The sequence below is a fragment of the Mixophyes fleayi genome, chromosome 6, assembly GCF_038048845.1.
Source record: "Mixophyes fleayi isolate aMixFle1 chromosome 6, aMixFle1.hap1, whole genome shotgun sequence".
NCBI lineage: Eukaryota > Metazoa > Chordata > Amphibia > Anura > Limnodynastidae > Mixophyes > Mixophyes fleayi.
The window spans coordinates 209,448,180-209,473,418 of NC_134407.1; the positions used below are offsets into that span (position 1 = coordinate 209,448,180).

Below are 25,239 nucleotides of genomic sequence, written 5' to 3' on the forward strand. Positions count from 1 at the left end.
AGTTTACCTGTGTGTGTTGGTGAACTGAGCGTGCTGATCCAAGCGCCGCTGTTACTGCGCATACTCCAACCATTGGTCTCTTTGTTCCCCTGGCAGGCTGCGCCGCGGACATCTTTGTTAAGGGAAACACAGACATGGGTGGAGTTGTCCAATGGTGTCTGTATGGACAAGTGTATCCCTGTTGTTGTATATTGACATCCTCTTAACACTCTAATTCGGTCTAAGTGTTGTCAGCTTTAGTAAAACTAAGTATTATAAGTAGAAGCAGCTTTAAAGTGAGTTTCCAGCTAGGAATAGGTTTACACTGTGGTAATATGAGTAGTGTGATTTGTAGTGGTCATGTGACAAAACTAATTTTCACAGTGTGGTAATACTCTGTTTCAGCTTTTCCCACTTGTTTTCCAAGAGCAATAACTGAAGCTGAATCTGGAGTAAGGGTAACGGTGGCATAGAATCAATTTAAATGGTAGCTTAAAACATAGAGCCACAGTAATGAATAGCAACTCAACCAGTGTTTAAAATTTGTCCAGTTACTAGTTTAGTCTTCATTCATTGCTATGGGTGGATGTTCTAGCAATTGAACATGGAGCTTTAAAACTGTATTGGCATAGTTTTTATGACATTACTCTTAAAGGCTTTATTTTACATTGAATAACTATAATATTTCAGCCCAGGTTAAGTCAGATAAGCTAAGACAGTGTTATTAGACTGTGAGAGGGAGTTGGGGTAGCAGGTGTGAGTGATGCATGCTTTCCTGTATTATTGTAATGGTGGTTCACTTTATTATTCATCTTTTCCCAGGGCCTAACGTTTCCAGGGGCACGTACTGCTGAGGAATTGCATCTATTCTCATCCTTCTCCTTTATGCCAGCTTTGGGGAAGCCCTTTTGTACTTCTATGATCTGACCAGGATGTCAAAAGTGAGAATAAACGGTAGTGCACACTGCAAAGTATTTGTCCCAAAAGCCCATATTCCTATTTAATTACATATGAAGCACACGCTAGATAATTATCTATATCTGGCTAGATCAGGATTAGTTTCAAATTTACCAAAATATACTCATTCTATTTGGGATACAAGTGCTCGATATGTATTTAGGGTTCTCTCTACCCTCTTTCCTTTCAATCCGTTTGTTCTGTCTCAAATTTTGCACTTTTAGGTAATTATTTAATTTGGGGCAGCACCACCTTAAATTGGCAGGGTTTAAAAATCAATGAAACCTGAATTGTATCATGAGAACCGGGCAATTGGTAATCCTACTGTGGCTGAATCACTTAGAAAATAAAATATTTCAAATATGTACTTCTGTTAGTGGTGCAGTGCACCGATGTACTGTATATCATTATAAATTGGACATGTATTGATTTCTAAGGTAGTATGCTATTTTGGAGGCAACTTGTTTTTGAAGAAAGTAAATCCCATGTTAGATAAGCAATTAATCTGAGAGTAACCAACACATCTTTTTAGCCTGAATACACTGCAGGGGGTTCCTATCCTTATTATCCTGTGTATTAAAGAGCTAGGGAAACTATCTGAATAATGAAAGTTAGTCATTTTGGAGATCACAGATTGCTTTAAATTGTACTGTAGCCAATAGAAGAGAATATATTGCATCCTGATGTTAAACATTGAAAGTAATATCTCAGACTAGAAGCTGTATAAAAAGAGCTGTATTTTGTATTCCATCTGTACTTCTGGATGATCACCAGGGCCTATAACTTGTGTGAAGTGGTCTAAGGTTCCTTCAAGAACAATAAACCATCACTGCTTTCAAGATTCTGCCTGATGCCTATTGTCTGCTGTATTCTGTGACCACCAGATAAGAGCTTACATGCTAATCCGTTCCCCGGCAGTCATGTGCTAAACCCAATATCTATCCGTCAGTGCTTTGCCCGCTATTTAGCAGTCCTGAAGAATAGTAAGCGATCAAGAGGAACCAGACAGTCATCCGCAAAGAGGCGCCGCAGTGGCTATACCAACTACCCAGAAGTAAGCGGCTCCAAGTGCCAATGAAGGAGCCTGGTGGTGGCAGCACTATCCTTCTACAATTAGTGCGCAGTTGGCATGAACAGTCACTGAGTGTCTGATGAGACTATTAGGAGTGGTCAGTCGGTTACTGACGGACAGAAAGAAATCCACATAAACTGTGTGGAAGACTCTGAAGAGGAGACCGGTGGGCAGAGTAAGCCCATCCGATCACAGTTTTTAACTGGTGGCACCAGAGTAAGGGTGGCAGGGTAAATCCATCCGGTCACTCCTACCTGCGAATTTAAACATTTCTTTCACTGTTATCCATGTGGAATACTAGAAATGGCACTGAATAGGGTATATTTGTCACAATGCATGACACAGTAAGGCTAAAAATGGAATTGATAATGAAATGAAAAAGTAAATAAAAATAATATGCCATAAATAGCAGAATAGAGAGCTAATGTGCTTGGTTTTCCTGTTGTGATTAACTGCCTGAGTTCACATTAACCATAGCATATACCTAAAAACAACTTGTTTCTCTTCATTTCTGTGTGGGTAGCTGTACTCCAGGAACGTTTGTTTTTTTCCAAGTGAGGGAGCGTGCCACAATGAGCTCCACTGGGATTATGGGGAATATTCACTGAGATAAAAGGTTTGCTAAAGCTTACAATCTAATAAGGCTGAAGGTCCTGCTTCAGTGTTCCACACATCTACATGACCTGCAGGGAATGAGGATAAAGTCCTCAGTCCTTTCCTGTTCCTTGTGATTCTTAGAATTCCAGCCAATCCTGTGTTCAAGCTACCACAATCTTCGCCACCGAATTGAAGCTTTACATCTCGCGATTGGGACTTTGTTTGGGAGCGAGGGTGTAGAGCTGTGTGGGCTCTGTCTAGCAGTAGGTGGTCTTCAGGAGTGGCTGGAGAAAGGTGGCTGATGTTTTCAGATAGTCATCCAGGGAGGGTTGGTTCAGAGATTTCTTTGATTAAAACACTAGCTCTGTTGTCTTGATCTTCCTGGGTTGTCTGTATTTACAGCACGTCCTGTTTTGTTGAGTTGGTCCACTGTTTCTTATTGGTAGGAAATGACGTCCTCCATCTTTCTTACCAGTTGGTCCGTTCTATCACTGATGGATGTTATTTAGTTTTATAGAGACTGTATTTCCTTCTGCACTTCCGAGTGGACTGAAGATCAAGTTTCCTTTACCATTTTCAGCAGGAGCTGAAAGTCTTTATGGGTAGTTGGGGTGGAACCTTCTCAGATTCCGAGTCAAGGGGAATGGAAGGAAGTTTCTGTTTCTTGGACCTTCCTTCTGAGTGGATAGGTTTATGGAGGAAACGTGAAAGATCAGGACTTGAGAATTTCTTTGCTCCTTTAGTCATGGCGAAAGGTATTCAGGAAAAAGTCAGTTGAGAATTGTAACAGATTCTGGATACTATATTACTAATCTTGATTAGCGCTGGCTTACCTGAGGTGCGGAGTCTAACGATCTCCCCGGTGTTCACCAAGAACCGCCGCAAGGCGGGGTGGGCTTCGCTGCCAGGAGTCGCAGGTCGCGGTCCCCAGGTTCGCCCCAAGATGTAGTACAGCGGAGTGAAGCGTAGATAGCGGAGTCAAACAAGCCGGTTCGGTAGACAGGAATGGAGTCAGGCAGAATCAGAAGGCAACTCGGAGTCAACAAGCCAGGTTCGGTACACGGGTCACTAGAATGGTTAGCAAGCCGGGTCGGTACACAGGGATAGGAGAACCAGGGAAGTCAAACAGGCAGAGATCAGCACACAGGTAGACACTGGAAACTGGAAGACACTGCAATCCACGAAGAACAGGAGCCAGGAACAGATAAGTGTTGCTTTGACACTCAGCGAGTGCCAGAGTGAGGTTTTTATGCTGAAGGGGATTCAAAATCCCCGCCTCTGGGTTGTGGTCATGTGACCGCCTCCGGGTGCGATCACGTGGTCCTGGATGCGGAAGTGCGGCTTCTGGACGGAGCGGCGGGGATCAGGTAAGTCCGTTACAAGGATGAACTGGTTGGAAGTGTGGTGTTAGACTTTGGGATCTGAGGTGGGGCATGTATTTCCTCTTTATAGGTATACATTTTGTAGTTTATGGAGCAATATCCTTTGAAATATTAGTTGAGAGTAGTCAGGGGTCAGGGTAGGTTTGGATGACAAACACAATAGGAGTTCAGAGATATTGACAGTTAAACAGGCTGGCGCCCTCCAGTGGTATTCCCGGGGTTTATGTGTATGTGGCAGCGGCCGGGAGGCGGGATCCATTTACTGGAGTCCCAAGCTTCTAGTGCTGAGTAGACTGCGTGCTGCAGAGCGGGGAATAACCCTAGTGCTTTCAGTGCTGGGTTGGTATTTCCTAGGGGGGAAGGGTCATGCATTTTTTTGTTGCTGGGCTGACCGGCCTAGGGCTGGTTGGTACTATGGCAAGAGGGACCCCACTCTGCAGGTTTCCCTGCTGTAGTGCCACCAGCTCTGCCTGGCATAGCCTGCTGCTGATATTGACATTTCCCGGGGGGACCCCATGCATCTCATCTCCCAGATTTTGCCGATATCAGGACTTAATAATAAAAAAAAAAATCCCATAAATCTTTGGGCAGCAACACACAAAAATGAGCAATTTATTACCACTGAGTGGGCCCCAACTTTAAGGGGTTTTTTTTTGTAGATTGCCAGTCCACCTCCACAGCGACCCTATCTTGAGCAGTGGATCACAGGGTAATTGGTTAGGACTGTGGCTTCCAAGCAAGTTAGGTGCTGCATTTTCATCTAGCCTGGTCTTTGTAATGCATACTAGATCTGATGATTCAATAAGGTCACAAATTATAGCAGTCTTGTTTTTTTCCCCTCTGGGGATGGGGGACACAGGGAAAATTCACAGCTCTGCTCCTCCAAACACTAGACCAGAGATCGGCAACCCCTGACACGCAGAGCCGTTTACACTGACACTCCTGCCTTTCAGGCCACATCATGGAGAGCTCCATGCATCCACCACTGGTCTCCCCAGGAGAACAAGTACGTGTGTGTGTTCATTAGCTCGGGAATCAAAGCATCTAGCTTCCGGCTTCTGCTCCTCTCTTCAGCTTCCTCTATTGGTCGGACCTGACAGAAGCAATGTGAGTGCTTTCCTCGTGGTACACAGTCAAAGAGGCAGCCGTCTCCAAATAAGTTAGCTCTACCACCTGCATTCCATCACAGCCTTTCCATGTCTTAATATTTCCCTGCCCTTGTGTGCCTCTGCCCCCCTGTGCCCAAGCTGTGTGTTTGTGTGCCTCTGCCCAAGCTGTGTGTTTGTGTGCCTCTGCCCCCCTATGCACAAACTGTTTGTGTTTTTGTCTCCACATTATGGGCGCCTGTCCCTCTCTCTATCCCCCTTAGTGGGGATGTTTCCCTCTGTCCTCCTATCGCATCTGTTCCCCCTCTTTTTTTTCTCCCCTCAGCCCCCTCAACTCACCGTCCTATTGCACTACAGCTTCTTCTCCTTCATCGTCCACTTCTGCTCCTTTCACACCTCTACTTCCTCCTCTTCTTATTTTAGTGAAATGGACGAACAGGTGCAAAACCGTATTCAGCGCCACATAGAGGGTGGCAGGAAAGCACAATTTTCCTTTAATAAATAAATTGTATGGGCTTTTTTTTCAGAGATTTACCACCAGGGATAATATTGCTACTGCCAGTGGTAGCCTATTTAAAACAAACTATTTGTTCTTTAATTGCCATCTCAGGGATGGGGATAACAGATTAGATTAAATCATACTTACCTACTTTCTTCAGCTCCCTTCCGGAAGCCAGCCAGTTGAGGGGGGCGTGAGGGGACGGGGCGGCCAAAATCGCGTCATTCATCGGGAATCGTGGCGTTTGGGATCTAATTCTGCCCACTTCACTAGGAAGTGGGCACTTCATAGTGAAGTGGGCAGAATTCGGGAGATTGCCACACTCGCCCGGGAGTCCGGGAGACTCGCAAAATGCGGGAGTCTCCCGGACATTCCGGGAGAGTTGGCAAGTATGGATTCAATTAACATATATATATATATATATATATATATATATATATATATATATATATATATAATGTAAAACTGGCACACCTGGGCTTGTCGAGCCTTTAACCGGCACACTGATAGAAATAAGATGCCAACCCCTGCACTACACCCTCTGTTAGGCACCACTTTTATCTGTGTCCTCCTTGGAAGTGGGATTGAGCAAGAGGTAAGACCCTTGGAGGGGTACAGGAGATAGGAGGGTTTCAGACTGGCCATTTTCCTCAGCCTTCTCGGGTTGTTTAACTGCAGCATGTGGAAGAAGTAAAACAATAAAACTTGAGGTGTAGGAGTACATAGAGTCATAAATAAGTAAATGTGGTTAAGATCAGGAACCAAAAATCAGAGTAATGTGCAGAGTCTGATTTATGTAGTATATGATTTTTTGGGGTTATTCGTATTATCGTTTATTTATAAGGCGCCACAAGACTTCAGCAGCAGCTAGATACAGTTAAGAAAAGTGGGTACAGATAAGCAGAATAATAAATGTATGGATGCAGTTAGTAGAACTAATCTCATGGCATACAAAAACAACTCTGCATAAGACAAAACAGAGAGGAGGATAGAGAATGGGAAGACATGAGACATAGGTGAGAGGACCCTGCCCCTAAGAGCTTACATTCTAAAGTCTGGTCTTTTATTTCTTTTGTTTTCTTCTCCATAAGGATATATATTGAACCAGGAAGCATAAACATAGGGAGTTTCCTATGCTGTTACTGAACAATTAGTCCACAACAAAGCCGGCTTGGAGACACTTGTTAAAGTCCATTCTTATGGGTGAGGTGTGAGAATCCTTTGAAATAGAAGTTCCCCCCAAGGGTAAAGACAACATGAATTAGAATTAGTCCTGAGTTTTTAAATGTACAGTATTCTTTACCCAGAATCCCAATACGCAGACTGCTTCTACATCTGTGGCTCAGTGCTCCAGCTTCTACGGACACCTATGAAGCACGCTGTCTCTGGGGCAGGAAGTTCTGGACAAACAACTTATTTGGACCAACCAAGTAACTTTCTTACACATAATAAAAAAAAATAATAAAATCCACACAGATATTATTCCTGGTCCGTGTTTTCAGTGTATAATTTCAAAGTTACCAATGTATGTGCTACAAAACAATCAAAAGTGACAATGGAATATCTATTGATTTTAGAGGAACTTGAACATAATAAAATATACATGTGATTTAATACTTGATCATTTGTGTGTGTAATACAAATAAATAAAGCAGAAAGGTATTGAGCTACATGATGAAAACACCAAGATACTATTTAACATATAACAGTGATGTAATATAATCCTGTGTAAAGTAGATGGTTTATGAGTTACTCCTAATAAGGGTCATGACATGACCCTGATGTATAAGGTAAAAATGACCCCTACGTTTAATATGTATTCATCAGGAATCATTCCACACAACATGAATATACTCTGATGTGTGATTGTAGTATGGTAATAATGTTATGTCATATATTTTATATCTACCATCTAGACATTATGTCCTATTGTAAACCTGTCTCCATATAAGTCAGCTCCTCCCTGCATCCTTAATGAGGATGGGAAGTCTGTAGAAATCTGACTCCCAGAGGGAGAGAATAAAGGTGTCTGAGATTTGCTTTCTTCATATACTTGGGGACAACATAAGGGATGAGAGATATCATTTGTCTTCTACATTAACAAAACAACATTGATTGATCCAGCCATGTAAGTTACTCTTATATTTATCATTTTTATTCTCTGACTGCATGTTTAAGTGATTGTTATAATCCCTTTCTGCATAAATGTTTAGTTTAAGCTGAAAACCTTTTGTGTCCTTGGTGTTTTAAAGAAACTCACAAGTCCCTCTTAGAGGAGAACTGTTGCTGGCTATGTTAACCCTGTGTCTGCTGGAGGCCAGCCTATTAACCCTTTGCCTGCTGGATTGTACGTGGTTGTTAAATGTCTGGAATTGGTGATGGTTGTGTTATGGGTGTTACAAACAGTATTTCTTTTGTAATTGAAAGATTTAGCTTGTTAAAAACGTTTATTTTGCATGTGCACATATTAATAGAAATAATACACACACATATAAACCACACACCTCATTCATATTTGGGCACCTTTTTCTTTACCATTGGACCGCTGCTATTTTGCGCCAGGTTTCCTCTCATAAGTTTGAGTGCAAAGAGCAATTTAATACCATTAATAAAATGCATAAGAGCGTTATTTAAACTATGCCCGATTTTCCCCATCACTACATACATTTCCAGTGCAAGCATCATAAGCTAGATACAAAATAACAACCATATTCTACTATAAATATGATACTTTTTAAATAAAAGTTTGTGTTTTTTTTCCCCTCAATTATTAAAACTATCTTACAGATTTTGAGTTTAGAGTAATATTGTGTGCCAGAGATTAACATGAGAGCGATGAGAGTTTGGAACGTTGATGACTGATGTACAGATGATGAATGTGTGATTATCTACATAATACATGTATTCATTGTCTGCATTCAGATTGATTGTTGCACACACAGAACAAGGTACATGATATGTATGTAACATAACTGCATTGACTGTAGTTAGATCCCTAAGAAGCGCTTATATAAAGTGGTTTCTAATATTATTCTCAATGTCGCCATTGCTGACCCTTAAGACAATTGTAAGCTTTGGCGTAAGTAATGCTGTTCTATGTCTTAGCATTTGGTAAAGTAGCAGAACAGGCTTATTACAGCTGCTATCTGTTCCTATATAAAACAAGGAGTTTTGACATTTTTAACTAAGGTCTCTTATCTGTCTCCTACACTTTAATATCCGATTCTGTTACAGGCAGGTAATATACAGTATTACTTGTCTTCGTGCGTGGAAGCGGCCATTTTTGCGAAAACAAACTAATAGACTTCAATGACTACTAATCTCAGAGAAAATGGCCGCTATTTTAAGTTTCATTCTCCAATAGTTTTGGCGACCACTCATTGTATCTACCGTTATAGATAGAATAAGAGAGGGATAGATGTTGATCACATGACTCGTCTTGATAAAGTCCATAACTAGTCTATTATATAGGGGGAGGTAGTGTACTGGAGAAGCCCCAACTCTCATAACAAGTTTGTTTTATCAGTAATAATGTTCCTTTTAAGATTAGGGTCAGCAGAATTACTTTGACTCATCTGAACATGCTACAAAGTTTTAAGATGTTTTGATTGATCCATTTCTGCAGTCAAGATACTTTAGGGTTTTGTATTGTATACATGCATCAGATTTTGTGATGTGGATTATATGAAGGTATTTGTTATATATTTTGGTTTACATTTTTTTTGTATCTACATAGTCTCATACAGAGCAGAACTTCATAATGAGTTGTCGGACCAGGCGTCTTGTTACAAAGAAGAAAATTGGCTGGGCTCACAAACTGGTATGAAGCAATATTTATGTAACCCCCTGTCACTGTGTGTATTTTGGGGTGCAAAGGGTACACAGTGCACCTCCTTCTCAAGCCCTGGCTAGCTGATGGGCATGGGTGTAGATGATCAGGGGGTCCCTGCACATGCAGGTGTTTTTCTGTAGTTAGTGGGACACAGGTGATGTTACTTTGGTGCAGTTCAATAGAAGTCACATTAATTTGGGCGCCAGACCATCTCTATGATAAACTCAACTCTTTATTTACACTCTTCCTCCAGCACGATAATCATAGTGGTTGCAGCAATAAAGAAATCTATATACAGCTCCTCACTCTCTCCAGCACAGTTCTTAATGAGCAATACGAATATGGTTGCAAATATATCTCATTACTCCTCCTGCACAGTTCTTAATGTTATCCAGGTGTTATAGAACATAAATCACATGTCTCTTACACTCGATACGTCACTGCAGATCACCCACCTCTGCAAGGGCACTCACATGGATGCTAATAGGCAGGCAGCTTCTCCTCCATGCAGCTCTGACACACTCTGTGTAACTCTCAACTGCAGCTCATCCCTCCTCTGCGGGGATGATGTCTCCTGTGCTCTGACACGTCACTCTGTGTACTCTCAGCCTCAGGATCTGACACTACAGCTACCATGTCTCTTGTAGCAGCCCTCACTCCAGGGCCTCTTCCATGCAAAGTGTCTCCCTCTCTCTTGGGTTCTCTATAGTGACATGGAGTTCTCCCCCTCATCCAGGGCACACATTCCTTGCCCTGGCTCAGTCACCACGCTCAGACTTCCAGGCAATGCTGGGGGATCCTGGAGCTTCCACCCCACTCTCCCAGGTCCCCAGCTACCATCTCTCCTCTCCTGTGTCTTCTCTCTATCCCTCTATCTCCTTTTCCCCCCTTAATGACAGCCCCTCCTTCCTCTCACTCAGTCTCACAGGCTGGGCTGGGTTATCACCATGGTAACCAGTTTATGTAACTTTTTATAAACTTCTAGTTTACCCTCTAGGTGACCCCTCCTCTATTCACTGAGGTAAAGGTTTTACTAACACGCCACTAGGGGGCGTTACATTTACATTAAGCATGCTTGTCTAATGTAAAATCTAATAAAATTATGTAAGTCTTTGAATCCTAAAACTGCTTCTAATCCATGGTTGCAATCACTTAGGGTGAGAGCAGGTAGTTCTACCGCTAGGATGCTTAACTGCCTGCAAGGTGGGCAGGATGTTCTGCAAATTATCTTCAAGTCCCTGTTACCCCAGTAAACACTTAGTGGGCAGAAGCGTCATGATGAAAATAGCGTCATAGCCCACAATCCCTTGATAACACGAATAGAGTCATCAAGCCACAATCTTCTATTAATATTCCTCCCTTCTAAGGCGTGAAAATTATGCTCCAATCCTACATTTTATTTGATGTTTGTATTTGTCTAATGAATGTATAAGATATTATTGTTATATGATTATGCCTACTAGTAAGTCAGCTTCCAGAACAACACATTTCGGAGAGGTGTCATTAACTGTCTTCTCTTCCCAATAACCCCTTCATTTATTCACAAAACTTTCCCATTCAATGTATTGATGGGTACCAATCCTCTCAGAATACAATAACTAGGGGGCATTGATTACTGGCAAGGAATATGCGTGATAATCAGGAGTAGGGTATGGCATGTCTAGCACTCCAAGCAGAACAGACATTGGCAGGCTCCATAGCAAAATTTGGGTAACGACATGGCTATGCCTCCCTGGCCTTGATCAGGCACATGCGCCTCTGTCACGCCTCAGAAGATGCTTCCACCCTGCTCTGCGGATGCTTCGGTGAAGAGGTGACCAGGTACTCCTGTAGTCCTACACTGGTCTAGTATTTACATTTCTCTGTGCTAGGCACAATTATTAAAAATTGTTTTGGCGTTGTAGTCTCTTTAAAACATAAATGTCCCAGCTATAAGATTTTGTCTGTCTATCATATTGTTTTAAAAGACCATTTACTGTACTTTTCTAGGAACAATGTCCGTTTGATGAGGTTGCCATTTACTTCTCTGAGGAGGAGTGGGACTGTGTAACTGCAGAACAGAAGGAGACTTACCGGGAGGTGATGATGGAGAATTACCAGACTCTGACATTTCTAGGTAAGAAAATCTCACCCACATTATAGGAAGCCTCACACCTGGGAATATTCTGCAGACCAGGTCTTACTTGTGAAATAAAACATCATTCTGTAATTGTTGTTGTTATACAGGATTGATCAGTGTGAAACCTCCACTTGTATCGGCGATTGAGCGAGGAGAAAAGCCTTTTATGAAGAGCCCCCAGCAGAGAAATACTCCAACAATCTCCAGCACAAGTCAGTAATACTGTACAATGACTGTTTTGTATGTACCACATGGGATATTCCTCACTATCATGCATTCATTCCTATCGCTTAGTAAATCGTAGGACATGTAATATAAGAACCCATTCATAGTCGGTAGCGGTAAAATGGATCATACTTTCCATGTGCCTTGTCTGATCCAGCTTGTACTGTAACAAAACTATTAGGGCTCTCTCACGTAAACGTTTCCCCAAGTTGCATTTTACTTGGAAAGTGAACACAACTTGGTGTAAAAGAGTGTCATAAAGATCCACGGAACTCTATGCTGTCGAGATGGACAGTGGTAACATACTGTACATTATACACTATATGGATGGAAGTATTCAAACGTGGACCATTACACCAACAGGGACTGTAATGACATTGTATTCAAATACATATACTTTAATATGGCGCTGGTCCCCCTTTTGCAGCGATAACAGCTTCCACTCTTCTTGGAAGACTTCCACAAGATGTTGGAGTGTTTCTGTGGGAATTTGTGTCCATTCATTCTGTAGAGCATCTATGAGGTCAGGCACTGATGTTGGACATGAAGGCTTCTTGCAATCTCCGTTCCAGTTCATCCCAAAGGTGTTTGATGGGGTTGAGGTCAGGGCTCAGTGCGGGCCAGTCATGTTCTTCCACACGGAGCTCATCAAACCATGTCTTTGTAGTTTTTGCTTAGTGCACTGGGGCACAGTCATGTTGGAATAGAAAAGGGCCTTCCCCAAGCTGTTGCCACAAAGTTGGAAGCATAGCATTGTCCAAAATTATTTGGTATACTGAAACATTAAGATTGCCCTTCACTGGTAAGATAAGAGGCTTAGCCCAAACCCTGAAAAACAGCCCCATACCATTATCCCTCCTCCACCAAACTTCACGGTTGGCATAATACAGTCAGGCAGGTAACATTCTCCTGGTATCCGCCAAACGTGGACTCGCCCATCTGACTGCCAGACAGAGAAGCGTGATTCATCACTACACAGAATACGTTTCCATTGCTCCACAGTCCAGTGTCGGTGTACTTTACACCACTCCATCCAATGCATGGCATTGGTCTTGCTGATGTGAGGCTTGCATGCAGTTGCTCAGCCATAGAAACCCATTACATTAAGCTCCTTCCGCACAATTTTGTGCTTACATTAATGCCAGTGGAAGTTCGGTACTCTTCAGTTATGAAAGCAGCAGAGCGTTGGTGACTTTTACGCACCATGTGCCTTAGCAGTCGTTGACCCCGCTCTGTGATTTTACGTGGTCTTCTGCTTCATGGCTGAGTTGCTGTTGTTCCTAAATGCTTCTCTTTTTCTAATAATATAACTTACAGTTGACAGTGGAATATCCAGCAGGGATGGAATTTCACGATTCATCTTATTGCAAAGGTGGCATCCTATCACAGTACCACGCTTGAAGTCACTGAGCTCTTCAGAATGACCCATTTTGTATCACAAATGTTTACAAATGGAGACTGCATGGCTAGGTGCTTGATTATATACACCTCTGGCAATAGGTCTGATTGAAACACCTCAATTCAATAATTAACAGGTGTGGGCAAATACTATTGTACATATACTGTATGTCAATCAGGCCAACTGTGTCAGTCCTACATGATCTTTCCAGTCCCTACACTAATCAAAATGTACTTGACATCGCCCCAACTCTCCCAGCATTCCCACTTGGTACAGTATCTGTAAGGGTATGAACCCGGACAACTCTTGTACATTGTATACTGGCAGACCATGTTTATGTCCCCACTTTGTTGTATTATTGCTAATGTACTGATAAAGCTACAGATATGTCATACGGGTCTGACCACAAATCACATCATGTATTACATTTTAATGGCTCACTGCTTCTGTACATGATTTGTGGCAGAAAAAAGTTTTTCGATATCTTCGTATGTATGTTTTACATAATGGATTTTTTTATGGATTGTAATTATTTTCGTTGGAGTTTATAAAAAAAAACAAAAAAACTTTTTTTTTTATATCTACATAGTTTCATACAGATCAGAACTCCATAATGAGTTGTCGGACCAGGCGTCTATTAAGGAAGAAGAAAATTCTCTGGGCTCACAAACAGGTATGATGCAACATATACATTAAACATGCTCGTGTCATTTAAAAACCTATGACAGCCATATAAAAATACACTTCTTTGGGGAAGATTTAATTCTAAACAAATCTGCGCAAGGTGTCTCCGGAATGGGCGTGAGACACCTCATGTGGATTTGTTTAGACAGAAATATCATAGAGGTGCGAGCAAAACAGTGCGGATATCTTTACCGTATAAACAGTAAAAATGAGCAGCCGCGACACTGCGCTGATTTGTTTTTAGAATTGAATATGTCCCTATGGAATCTAATCCATATTTGCCCATTCTCCATGTTTGTCCGGGACTCCCCTGAATTTGTGTGAGAGCAGATCATTCTACCACAAAGGTGCTGGTCTGTCTGCAAGGTGGGCGGGTATGTGCCCTGAAGATGCAACTCGTGTCTTCAAGCCCCTCCCACCCCAGTAAACTCTGAGTGGACAGGAGCGTTAAGATGAAATTAGCATCATCATATGTTTTCCCCACCCACTTGATGCAGTGGCGCACGCAGGGGGGGTTTCTGAGTCTCTAGAAACCCCCCCTGCGCTAACTAAGTGGCCACTGTCCTATACAGCAGCCGCGGAGCTGTCAAAGAAGTGTCTGCGGCGGTGCTGTATTGTATACAGCACTGCCGCAGACGCTTCTTAGACAGCGCCGTGGCTGCTGTATAGGACAGCGCTGGTGAAACGGAGCTCTCTCGTGTTTTTTTTTTTTTCGGTCGGCGGGGAGAAACCCCCCCCTCCCCGACAATCCTCCGTGCACCCCTGTGATGATATGAATGCCATCATCAACCTACACCTATTTATTTTACTGTTCCTCTGCTCTAATCTTATCTTTTTTTTATCTTTACTCTTTGTCTAATGTAAACAATACAGTATAGATTATCATTGTTACCTAGATTCTATTATCGTTCTAGTAAGGCAGCTTCCAAAACTTGCCATGCAGGAGTGGTGGCATTAACTGTCTTCCCTTTATATTTTCCCAAAACTCTCCTGACAAATATATTGTTTGGTAATAATTCTCTCCTAACACAATACCTAGGGGGCATGGCCTAGTAGCAAGAATAGGTGTGAAAAATATAGCAAGGAGCAGGCAAAGATATATTTTTTTCAGCTACTAGTGTAGCAAATCCGTGTCTTGCGATGGACTTTCAAGTATGTCAGTGGACAAATATTTTTTCCGAGCTGCTGAAAACAAACTACAGCAAACAGACACATAATGTTACACTAATTATTGTTTTTACCTACAGCCCATTTATTTCTATCAGATGGATCCACAAAGAAGAACTATCCTGAAAGACATCATATTTCCTCAAGTGCGTCAGACTCTGTCCTTGAACTTAACAAGAATCCCGTATACCAGGGTACCCAAGGGAAATCTGTGGAGAAAAATACAGAAATATTAAATCCACATCAAGGAGAAAATCTCCCACAGGCCCTTTTTTCGTACAAAGTGGTCCCTGGGGCAAACCATTCTGTCATAAACATTAAGAGATACATCTCTGAGGACCCTGAAACAAGAGCAGAAAATTGTGTGTCAGCCGTACCTTATCATTTCAGGGAAATGGTTAAAAATTCTCACAAAGAATCTATATCTGGAGGTCAGACAACAAGAAGAAGGTCAAAACGCCTCTCCGAGGAAAAATGTTATATTACGTCTGACGGAGATTTAGAGAACTATCTTGTAGGAAAAGAAAATAACTCACTTGAATGTTATGAGTGTGGAAGGTGTTTTTCTTCTAGAGGAAATCTTAGCAAGCATCAAATGATTCACACAGGACAAAGGACATGGTCTTGTCCTGAATGTGGGAAAGTTTATAGTAGCAAACAACACCTTGTTTCACATCTGAGGACACACACAGGAGAGAAATTATACTTCTGCTCTGAATGTGGGAAATCTTTTCTCGCTAGAGCGAGTCTTCTCGTTCATATGAGAATTCACACAGGAGAGAAACCAGCTGTATGCACAGAATGTGGGAAGCGTTTTACATGCGAGTCGCATCTTTCTAGACACATTAAGGTCCACACTGGGGAAAAACCATTTCCATGTAGTGAATGTGGGAAGTCTTTTGCTACTAACCCACATCTTATAAGACACCAGAGAATTCACACAGGAGTGAAACCTTTTTCCTGTTCTGAATGTGGGAGGTGTTTCACTAATGACTTTCATCTTAGAAGACACCAGAAGATTCACACAGGGGTGAAACCCTTTTCCTGTTCTCAATGTGGAAAGTGTTTCACTAATGACCATAATCTTCTCAGACATCAGCAAAGAAAAATTGCATGTGTTTAGTAGGGGAAAATCATAATCCCTGTGAAAATGCATGACAAGCTAAAACAGACATTCAGGGTTGAGTCATTAGGACATGCAAAGCAAAAAAAGGAGTAAATTTGCACCTTGGCAATGTTCCAATGGAGGGGTGGTAAATTTAAAATGTGGGAACAAATTTATAGCTGAAGTAGGACATGTCCTAGATCAACTTTAAATTTCAGTGTAAAAATAAAGCTATCAAGTATTTGCGTGATACATGAAAAAGCAGCCAGTATTTTCCTTATGTGCAAAATAATAAACTAATTTACACCCTTGCATTCCAAAATTGTTTTCAGCAGTAATTTACTCCTTTTTTTTGCTTTGCATGCCTTAGTGAATAAGGCCCATAGGAGTTTGGTTGCACATTTTGGAATAACTTACTAATGTTTATCAATTCATGCTTGTGTTTGTTGTTCTACAAGTTATTATATATGTATATCATTGCATTTTGTGTTATTTGTTATTAATAAAAGCTCCTATAGTTGATTCTCTTCTAAGTTGAATTAAATTTGAATAATTGAATCCAATAGGATACTGCTAGTGTTCAGATTTTGTGAAAATGATGGACTCTTCCTGCCGTGGTACCGAGCACATACAGGCTATTTGCCCGCACTCAGCTGTGGAAAGTGCGAATTTCAATGACTCTGTTCCAGGTTGAATGAGGTTCTTTGGGTTTCAAAGAGTTAATGACTGACGAATGCAAAATTTATTGAAAAGTTTACCTGTATTTTATAATGATCATAATATAAGAGTGAAAGTAAATCAAATACTTAGCTTCCAATATTGAACCTCCATATGTTCAAGTAACCCTCAATTTCCAGGACCCCTCCTTTCACACGAAAGCTGGAAAAACATCAGGATAAACTCTGTCACCTTTCATCATTCAGGTCCAGTCTGTGGCTAGGGTCTGGCTGCATTCCAACTTTATAATCAGAGAACAAAGGGTCTTGGAATCAACTTATATTTAAGAGCATGAACATGATTTTTAGACTCTCTATTGGTCCATTACTGATGAGAAAGAATATATTCTCACACATGTGCAGAAAGCATCTGAGACACCACCCTGGCATTATATGTGGAGATGTATTGGCCCAGCCTTTGATCAGATAAGCATTTTATAACACACACAGAAAAGTATGAAAACAAGAAAATGGAGCTCAGTGACTATTTTGATAGGCCTGACACAGACTCCCACACCAAGCTAACGCTTAACGGACTATCTCATACAATCTGCAAAGCTGCAGTATGACATAAAGGGAAACAATGCATTAAAATCACTGGTCCCTCTATAGCCAAGTGCTGCGGTATCCACACTCCATGGCGCTTCCTGCTGCCATCTGCGTGCATTGCAGAGGGACCTGTAGGAGCAATAGCCATCGCTTGGCGCACCCTGGAAGAGCATCAGAAATACAGTCACAATAAAGACTATGGAGATACTGCTCTATATGTTACTAAGTAAGAAATGACACAGTGCATTGCAATGGTATGAGAAAGCAATTGTCTACCTCAGAAAGAATAGTCGCTAGCGGTTATAGAAATTACCTCAAAAGGTTAATCTGTGGTAAATGTATAGCAATAACAAACATAATAAAACCAAACAGCACTGCAGATGATGGGAAACATATATATATATATATATATATATATATATATAAGGTTTATGCTTTTTTAGCCTCACTTTATCTAGTTTATTTTAGGCAGGTGTTACATACCACGATCTATGCATAGAAATATAATTATTACCGGCGTCACAATGGTAACGCAGTTAAAGTAAAGAACATTATGCGCATAATGTTAGTGAGTGACAAGTAAAATTCAAGAAGCATGTAATACATAAAAACTGTAAAGTACCACGTGGTGGGGAAGGGGCAGGATGGTTGGGGGTGGGAGGAGTGTCTGGGGGAATAACAGACACAGTGTGAGGGAGGTGGGATTAGGAGAGACGTAGAAGGGAGGTGTCTAACATGTATACGACGGGTCCCAAACCTTGTGAAAGCCACCGACTGTTATTCTGGAGGCTGGTGATGTTCTCTATTTTGGAGGTGAACCAAATGCGATTTATAACTTCACTTGTGTAACAGGGGTACAAGGGAGCAGATTGACAATGGACAGTGGAAGTGTGAGCCCAGTGACATTTACAATAAGGGCTGTTATTTCATCTCAGAAGGGTGCGATGCTTGAACAGGACCACCAGATATGTGTAAAGCTACCCGTCTGACCACATTCTCTTCAGCACAATGCGGAAGCGCCCAGGTAGATTTTATCAGGGACCATATAACATTTCATAAGAATCTTATAGAATTTTATTTAACGGCAACGCTAATAGGACATTTGGAAATTCTAGCGTCAATATTGTCCCACCTCTCCTCCTCAAGGGAGGACCCCAGGTCAGTCCCTCATTCTGACCCATGAGTGTCAGGTGGTGTTTGTTGAGGTGCTAGGACTGAGTGATAATGGAAGGAGATGACTCCTTTATAGTCGGAACTGTATGTACATGTGCGTTTAAATGGAGAAAGCTATAATTTAGGCGTGGCTTTAAATGAAGTCTGAACAAAATGGCGTATTTGAAGGAAATGATAGATTTTGTATTGTGTATTTGTTTTTTTTCAATGATGTCTGTGAATGACTTTGGGCCGAATTCAATCACAATGTGGTGGAAGTGTGTAATCCCTGCAGCCCTTCACTACAGAGCCACGCCAACATGTTGACCTGAAGCAAAGACGGGGTGAACCCAGATGGGAGTGAGCGGCGAATGGTAACTAGACAGGAGGAGACCTCTATTTACCGAGTCCCAGGTGGAAAGAGTAAGCTTTACGGTGGGAACAGAGCAAGCAGAGAGTGGCCTAAGCAGTTTAGTAAGCCAGGGTATAAACTCCAGTGAACTTGTGCCTATCAGTTAATTTTCCAACTCGGCCAAACATTTACTAAGTGGTTTGGTGTGCCAGGCCAACAATGGACTCAAGTAGGCGGTATTATAATATCTGCGGAAAAAAAGGCAAACCCAAGACTGCCAGAAGTTCTGGCCAGCAGATCTCTCTTTAGTCTAGATTTTTTACAGCTCCAAATACATTTGTGACAAGTGGTTTGGAGGGTGGCTGTTGTCTGAGGCGGTACAAGCAGTGTCTGGAACAGATAGAGAATTTTAGGCAAGACATTCATCTTGATTACAGTAACCCTACCTATCAATGAGATTAATATATATCTTCCAGTGGAGGATATCCTGTTCAATTTACAAAATAATCAGAGGAAAATTGGCCTCAAGATACTTGAGTGAGTCAATCATTCATTGGAAGTCCTCAAAGTAAGATAATTCTTTAAAGAGATTGGCGGAGTGAAATCAGTGGATTAGTAAGGGTGAGAAGGACATAATTCGCAAATTGGGCAATTATGTATTCAGATTTAGTGGTGAAGACTCCGGAGATATCAGGGTTATGTCTAATTCTAGAGAGAGAGAGAGGGCAGTCCTGTCTTGTGCTATTAGCTAAAAGGGGTTGGAAATCAGGCCATTAGTGAGGACCGAGGTTGAAGGTTTGCGATAGAGTGCACTAATGGCTTTGAGAAATTTGCCACTGAAACGTTTAAGGATTAGAGCCATATATGACCATGTGACCCTGACAAAGGCTTTCACCGCATCCAGGGCAAGCACAAGAGACTGAATTTTCGTTTTATTATAAGGTGGATTATGGCAATGGTGCGTCCAGTATGGTCAAGTACTTGCCTGGATGGGGCGAAGACCACCTGTTTCGGGTGCATCAATGTAGGGAGCAGTGGGTTCATCCTATTAGCCCAAAATTTTAAAGTCTGTGTTCAAAAGAGATATCGGGTGGTAATAAGAACTAGAGAAGGGTCTTTTCCTGGTTTGTGGATAACTATTGTGTTGGCTTTGGTAGTATCCAGTTGAAGGACTCGCCATCTGGTTAAAGATTGAGCGCAAATGGGGGATTAAGTGATGTGGGAAGGTTTTGTAGTGGCACATGGAGTACTCGTTGGGTATTGGTGCTTTGGATGGCTTCTTGGATTTAATGGCTTTCTCAATTTCTTCATCAGTAATGCCACTATTTAGTTTGTGGAAGAAAGGGCGATCGTGGGGAGCCTACTCGAGGAGAGATTGTCTAGCTGCCCAAAAACGTGTCATCTTTGTGTGGGGGCTGTGTATGAATGTTATAAAGTGTTTCATATATGTCTTGAATAAGTTGTTTGTGGTGAATGGGTCATATTGGAGAGTACTGGTGGAATCTCTGATGGATTGAATTGCTTGAGAGGATCTACTGGCCTTGAGATTATTGGTGAGTAAGGCATCCACTTTATTGCTTTCTTCATAAAATCTTTGGTTGAGCTAATGAAGAGATTTGTCTGTCTTTTCAGCCAGTAAATTGTTAAGTTCACTTCTATTTGACACAAGTTTGCAATAATTCTTATTGGAAGGGTGTTGCTTATGAAAGCTTTCAAGATGCTGTAAGTTAGCTGTGAGGTTTGATAAATAAAATGTTTGTGAGTTTCCCACACCAGCGGGGAGCATGAGTCCTCTTCAAGATTGTTGGCAAAGTTGTCTGTAAGGCACTCTGTAATCTTCGATTGAAATTATGGAATTTTTAGAAGTTTCTCGTTGAGTCGCCAAGGAGATCTGTCCACCCTCCAGTATACTAAACAGCGAAGCAACTGCAGAGTGATCAGACCATGAGTTAGTGTGTGCCGAAAAGGCCTGACTCTTTCAAGTGTTTATTACTATCGCTTTGGGAAAAAGGATTGTGAGTATTAGGAGACCTGTCAGGATCCTGATCCAACAGTGCATTGAAGTCTCCATCTGCCAGAAGCAAAGCCCTGTGCACTTTTTGAAGTGCATTTGTGAACTGTCACTTGAAATAGGCTGGGTAATAGAGATTAGAGAGAACAGTAGGAGAAGGAGGGGCAGGGGTCCTAGAATGTTTACTGTCGTGACTGTATGTAGCGGTTGACAGAGAGAGCCAGTTTGTAGTTACATGATAAAGTCAAATGCAGTAAATCCTAACAAAAAAGTTCAAACAAAAACAGAACTGCAACCCAGATAAGAGACAAAAGATTGTCACCATGACCAACATAATCAGGTTTCCTTCGGAGCGGTCTGCGGTATGCGAGGTACATCTGGATTCCTGTAATTATGTGAGCAGGTCTTTGTCCTCCCTCGGATCTGTAATGAAGACGGTCTGTCCACCGATGTCGACAAGCTTATAGCGGAAGCCCCGTCTATAGTGTATCCCTTTGTCACGTTGAGCCTTCGTCCGATCTCTCAGTTCATGTCTCTTGACTGTGGTCACCGAGGCAAGGTCTTGGTAGAATTGCAATTTGACGTTGTCATAGAGAAAGTGTGGCTTAACCCAAACTGCGTTGATTATGTGTCCTTTGTCCTTGAATCTAAGAAGGCAGAAAATGACATCATGTGGAGGCTCAGTGTCCCTGGGTCAGAGTACATGGTGGGCCCTCTGCCTGTAAAATGATTTGTGATCATGGAGTTAGCACATATTTTAGATTTAGCTTGAGTGGTGTATTAGAAAGTCCTTAGAAATGGACAAAGTGGTTAAATGTGAATAAAAGACAAAAAGCACCTACGTAAAGGGACCGATAATAGCTAGGGGAATGCCTAGGAGTGGGGGAGCAGAATCCCACAGGCAAAGAGGTATCGAGACTAGGGGTAGTCTGTCGGGAATAGAATGGAGGTATGTAACTGTACCTGAATGGAGGTATGTAACTGTACCTGAATGGAGGTATGTAACTGTACCTGAAGTGCTGCTGGATGGATCCAGGAAGGCTCCTTGATGTGCAGGAGGTCAGGTTCTGCAGTAGGTGAAGGTAGGGCCAAATACAGGCTTACAAGAGTGATGTGCCGCTCAGAATATCCCTGGAAGCAGTCAGAGGAAAGGACGCCATATAGGTGTCTGTGGCATTGATTAGGAGGGGCCAGGGCAATATGGAGTCCTGATATGAATTGCAGTGCTACCAACAGGAGGTAGGACGGACTCCGGAGACCCTTAAACAGCGAGGGTGGCAGCTCTAGTGACAGCGTAAGCTGTCTCATTCTGGTGCCAATGGGGAATACAGGGACACACCATCGGAGGACAGGGGCCTGACTAGGGGGAATGGGCAGTGTTAAGGACGGACCACCGCATGTGGTATGCACCATCTATTAATTGTGTCGCTCCAACAACTAGGTGAGTCCTGTCATTAGCAGTGAGGGCGCTTAGTTAGCTTCCGACCGCCAGTTTTCACTGCGATGACTATGCGCCCCTCACTACCAGGTGAGTCCCACATGGAGGCGGACAGGGAGCTCCACGTGCTCCACCAGGGTATCTCCTGTTTCACTTAGAAGCCGCAGAAACAGGAGAGAGGTGGTCAGATGCTGAGGATTGCTTCCTGTCAGTCGGAGACCAAGGGCTAGATTTACTAACAGGCGTGTTGCATGGCGGCTTCAAGCCGCCATGCATCGCGGCGGTTTTCCGGCGTGTTTGCATTGCAAACAGCCGGATTTACTAATGGGCGCATTTCAGCTTCAATTTGAAGCCGCCGGCGATGTAACGGCGGGATGTAATGCTCAAAGCCGCCGGCGGCTTTGAATAGAACATGGCGCTTTTGCTTTAAATGACAGCGCTTTTGTGTAAAGGCGGTTTTTTGAAAATTACACCTGTCTCCTGGCCTGTTACTATTGGCTATTTTCAAACTCAGGAGATTTGACATCACAAGCCCTATATAAACCACTGGCCTGACACTTTTTTCTCTGATAGGGTTTAGAGGAGTTTTGTGAGAGGAGTTTGGAGGATAGTGGTTTGCTGATAGTTGGTGAAAGTTGGAGTTTGGTGGATTGGTGGAGCGATATCTGATTGAAGTGTGAGTAGTCCTGTGGTTTTTTCCTGTTTTGTACATTTATTTTCTCATTTATTTTCTGTCTTGTATTTTTTGTATTTGACTTGTCCTTTGTCTGTGTTACTTGTGTGTGACTGTGTGGAGAGTGTGTCTGTAGGTAGTGTAGTTTGTTCTTTGTGTTTGTAAGTCCTTCAGTGTTTTGTGTTTTTCTGTCTTCTGGGTAAAAATGTCCAGAGATAGGAGGGGAGAACAGGCTGAGGAGAGGGAGATGGAGGTTGAGGGGTCAGAGGAGGGAGAGGGAGAGGTTGAGGAGACAGGACAGGGCAGGAAGACCAAGACAGGGAGGAATGTGCGCTTCTCACATGATGAGAATTGTGTGTTGGTGCACAACATCATTCCCTGCTACGAGGTCATCCTAGGGAACCTGGCAGCCCGGACTCCTCTAAGGCGGCGTCACCAACTGTGGGGGAGAGTCTGTGAGGCCGTGAACGCGGTGGGCCCACTGAAGCGGACAGTGGCGCACTGCCGCAAGCGCTTCTCTGATATTAAGAGGAGGCTTAAAGAGAAGATGGCCCAGGAAAGGAGGTCGACAAGGCGCACGGGTGGTGGCCCCCCACTTCGTATGGAGTACACCACGTACGAGGAGGAGCTGCGCCAGATAATGCCGGCAGAAATTGTAGAGGGCATAAATGTGCAGGACACAGATTCGCCCTCTTTTGGCCAAGTAGTTGGTGAGTTATTTGGTTTTTTAACCCTAAAAGTTTTTTAAAACTGCTTTTCTCTTTTTAAAACTGCTTTTCTCTTTTAACAACTGCTTTTCTCTTTTTAAAACTGCTTTTCTCTTTGCAAACGTTTTTTCTTCTTATTTTTTTGTTTTTTTTGTTTTTCAAAGTGTATTTTTGACTCTAATAGTTTGTAAAGGGTTTTTTTTTCTCATAGCAAAAAAAATAAAAAAATTGCAAACACATTTGTGCAATAAACAGTATATTTGGAAATTGTTTTTTTCTGGAAATACATTGTATGCTTTTTCTAATACATCCAGAATTGCCAGGACCGCAGTTCAGTCCCAGTACCAGACCTACACCTCCACCTTCAGCGAGAGATTCGGGCACAGACGAGCAAGCAGGTGCGTGATTTCTGTTTAGGAGAGAAATAATGGAGTTACTTGATTTTCTGTGCAAATGTTGCTGTCAATGTTTTTTTTTTTTTCTTTTTATTGTTTGCAATGAGAAGTTAGGGCTACATTTTACTAAACTGATATGTTGCCTATAGAAACCCATCAGAATATACCTTTACTTTATTTATTGCATTCAACAAAATGACAGCTAAAATCTGATTGGTTGCTATAGGCAACATCTCCACTTTTTATAGCATGCAGTTTAGTCAAAATAACCCAGCATATACTACACAGTCCAAATGATAATGGGTATTAAAAGGATAATAAGTGCATACGTAAGCAGGTAGCATAGGACTAGAAATCAGGAATGCAAACATTGTGAAAGAATCTGTAGTTGCTAAAGAATATTCTTTCCTATCCAGTGTTCAGAATGCAATATACAAACTTATTATATACTATATACTTACCGTCATTTTTCATACACAGGGCCCTCTTCATACCAGCCACCTCAGGCGGAGTCCCTGGAAATGTCCCCTGAGCCAGAGGATCTAACAACCATCACCCTGGTAACAGTGGATGCCCCTGTGTCTGGCCTCCAGGAAGTTTCACCTGGCCCTGCTGAACCATCACACCACCAACCTGCACCTGAAACTATGGACCCAGCCAGAGAAATGGCGCTGTCTATTGGCGCATTCCAGCAGCAACAGACATTGTTCATGGACAGACAAACTCGCCACATGTCACAAATTGCGGCCCAGTTGAGGCGGATGCAACAGCTTTAGAACAGACCAATGTGCAGCTGGCCCAAATGACTGGGGCTGTGGAGGCCTTACATTCCACAGTATGTGAGGGGAATGCCAATGTGACCCGGCTGGCAGGGCGACTACATTCAGAAATTGTAGCCCGTTTACCGGCACCTATGTCTTCCGCCACCACCAGTACCGCTAGTACGCCTAGCACATCTGTACAGAGTACTCCACCAAGGAGAGGTGCTCGCCAGGGGTGGGCGAGGGAGGGGAGAGAGTGGCACCAAGCATTGTGATATGCCTGCAAAAAGGCGTCGCTAGTGCAATATTTATTATTGCTTCATGTTTTCACAAGTTTGCGTAAGCATTATACGTTATTATTT

The 25,239-nt window shown here is 42.4% G+C and overlaps 1 protein-coding gene across 6 annotated transcripts; it reads left to right on the top strand.

The window, feature by feature from the left end:
- Positions 1-101: 101 nt before the first annotated feature.
- Positions 102-16,645, top strand: LOC142159909 (uncharacterized). 6 transcript variants are annotated; one of them, XM_075214779.1, is made up of 7 exons: positions 102-154; positions 802-920; positions 9,329-9,412; positions 11,414-11,540; positions 11,651-11,755; positions 13,757-13,840; positions 15,099-16,645. In XM_075214779.1, the coding sequence occupies exons 2-7, from the start codon at positions 912-914 to the stop codon at positions 16,139-16,141; spliced, it is 1,452 nt and encodes a 483-aa protein (XP_075070880.1). In that variant the 5' UTR covers positions 102-154; positions 802-911; the 3' UTR covers positions 16,142-16,645. The 6 variants fall into 6 exon arrangements, with proteins under 6 accessions (XP_075070880.1, XP_075070878.1, XP_075070879.1 ...); XM_075214777.1 differs by having other exon boundaries at positions 105-431; XM_075214778.1 differs by having other exon boundaries at positions 105-275.
- The last annotated feature ends 8,594 nt before the right edge of the window (positions 16,646-25,239 follow it).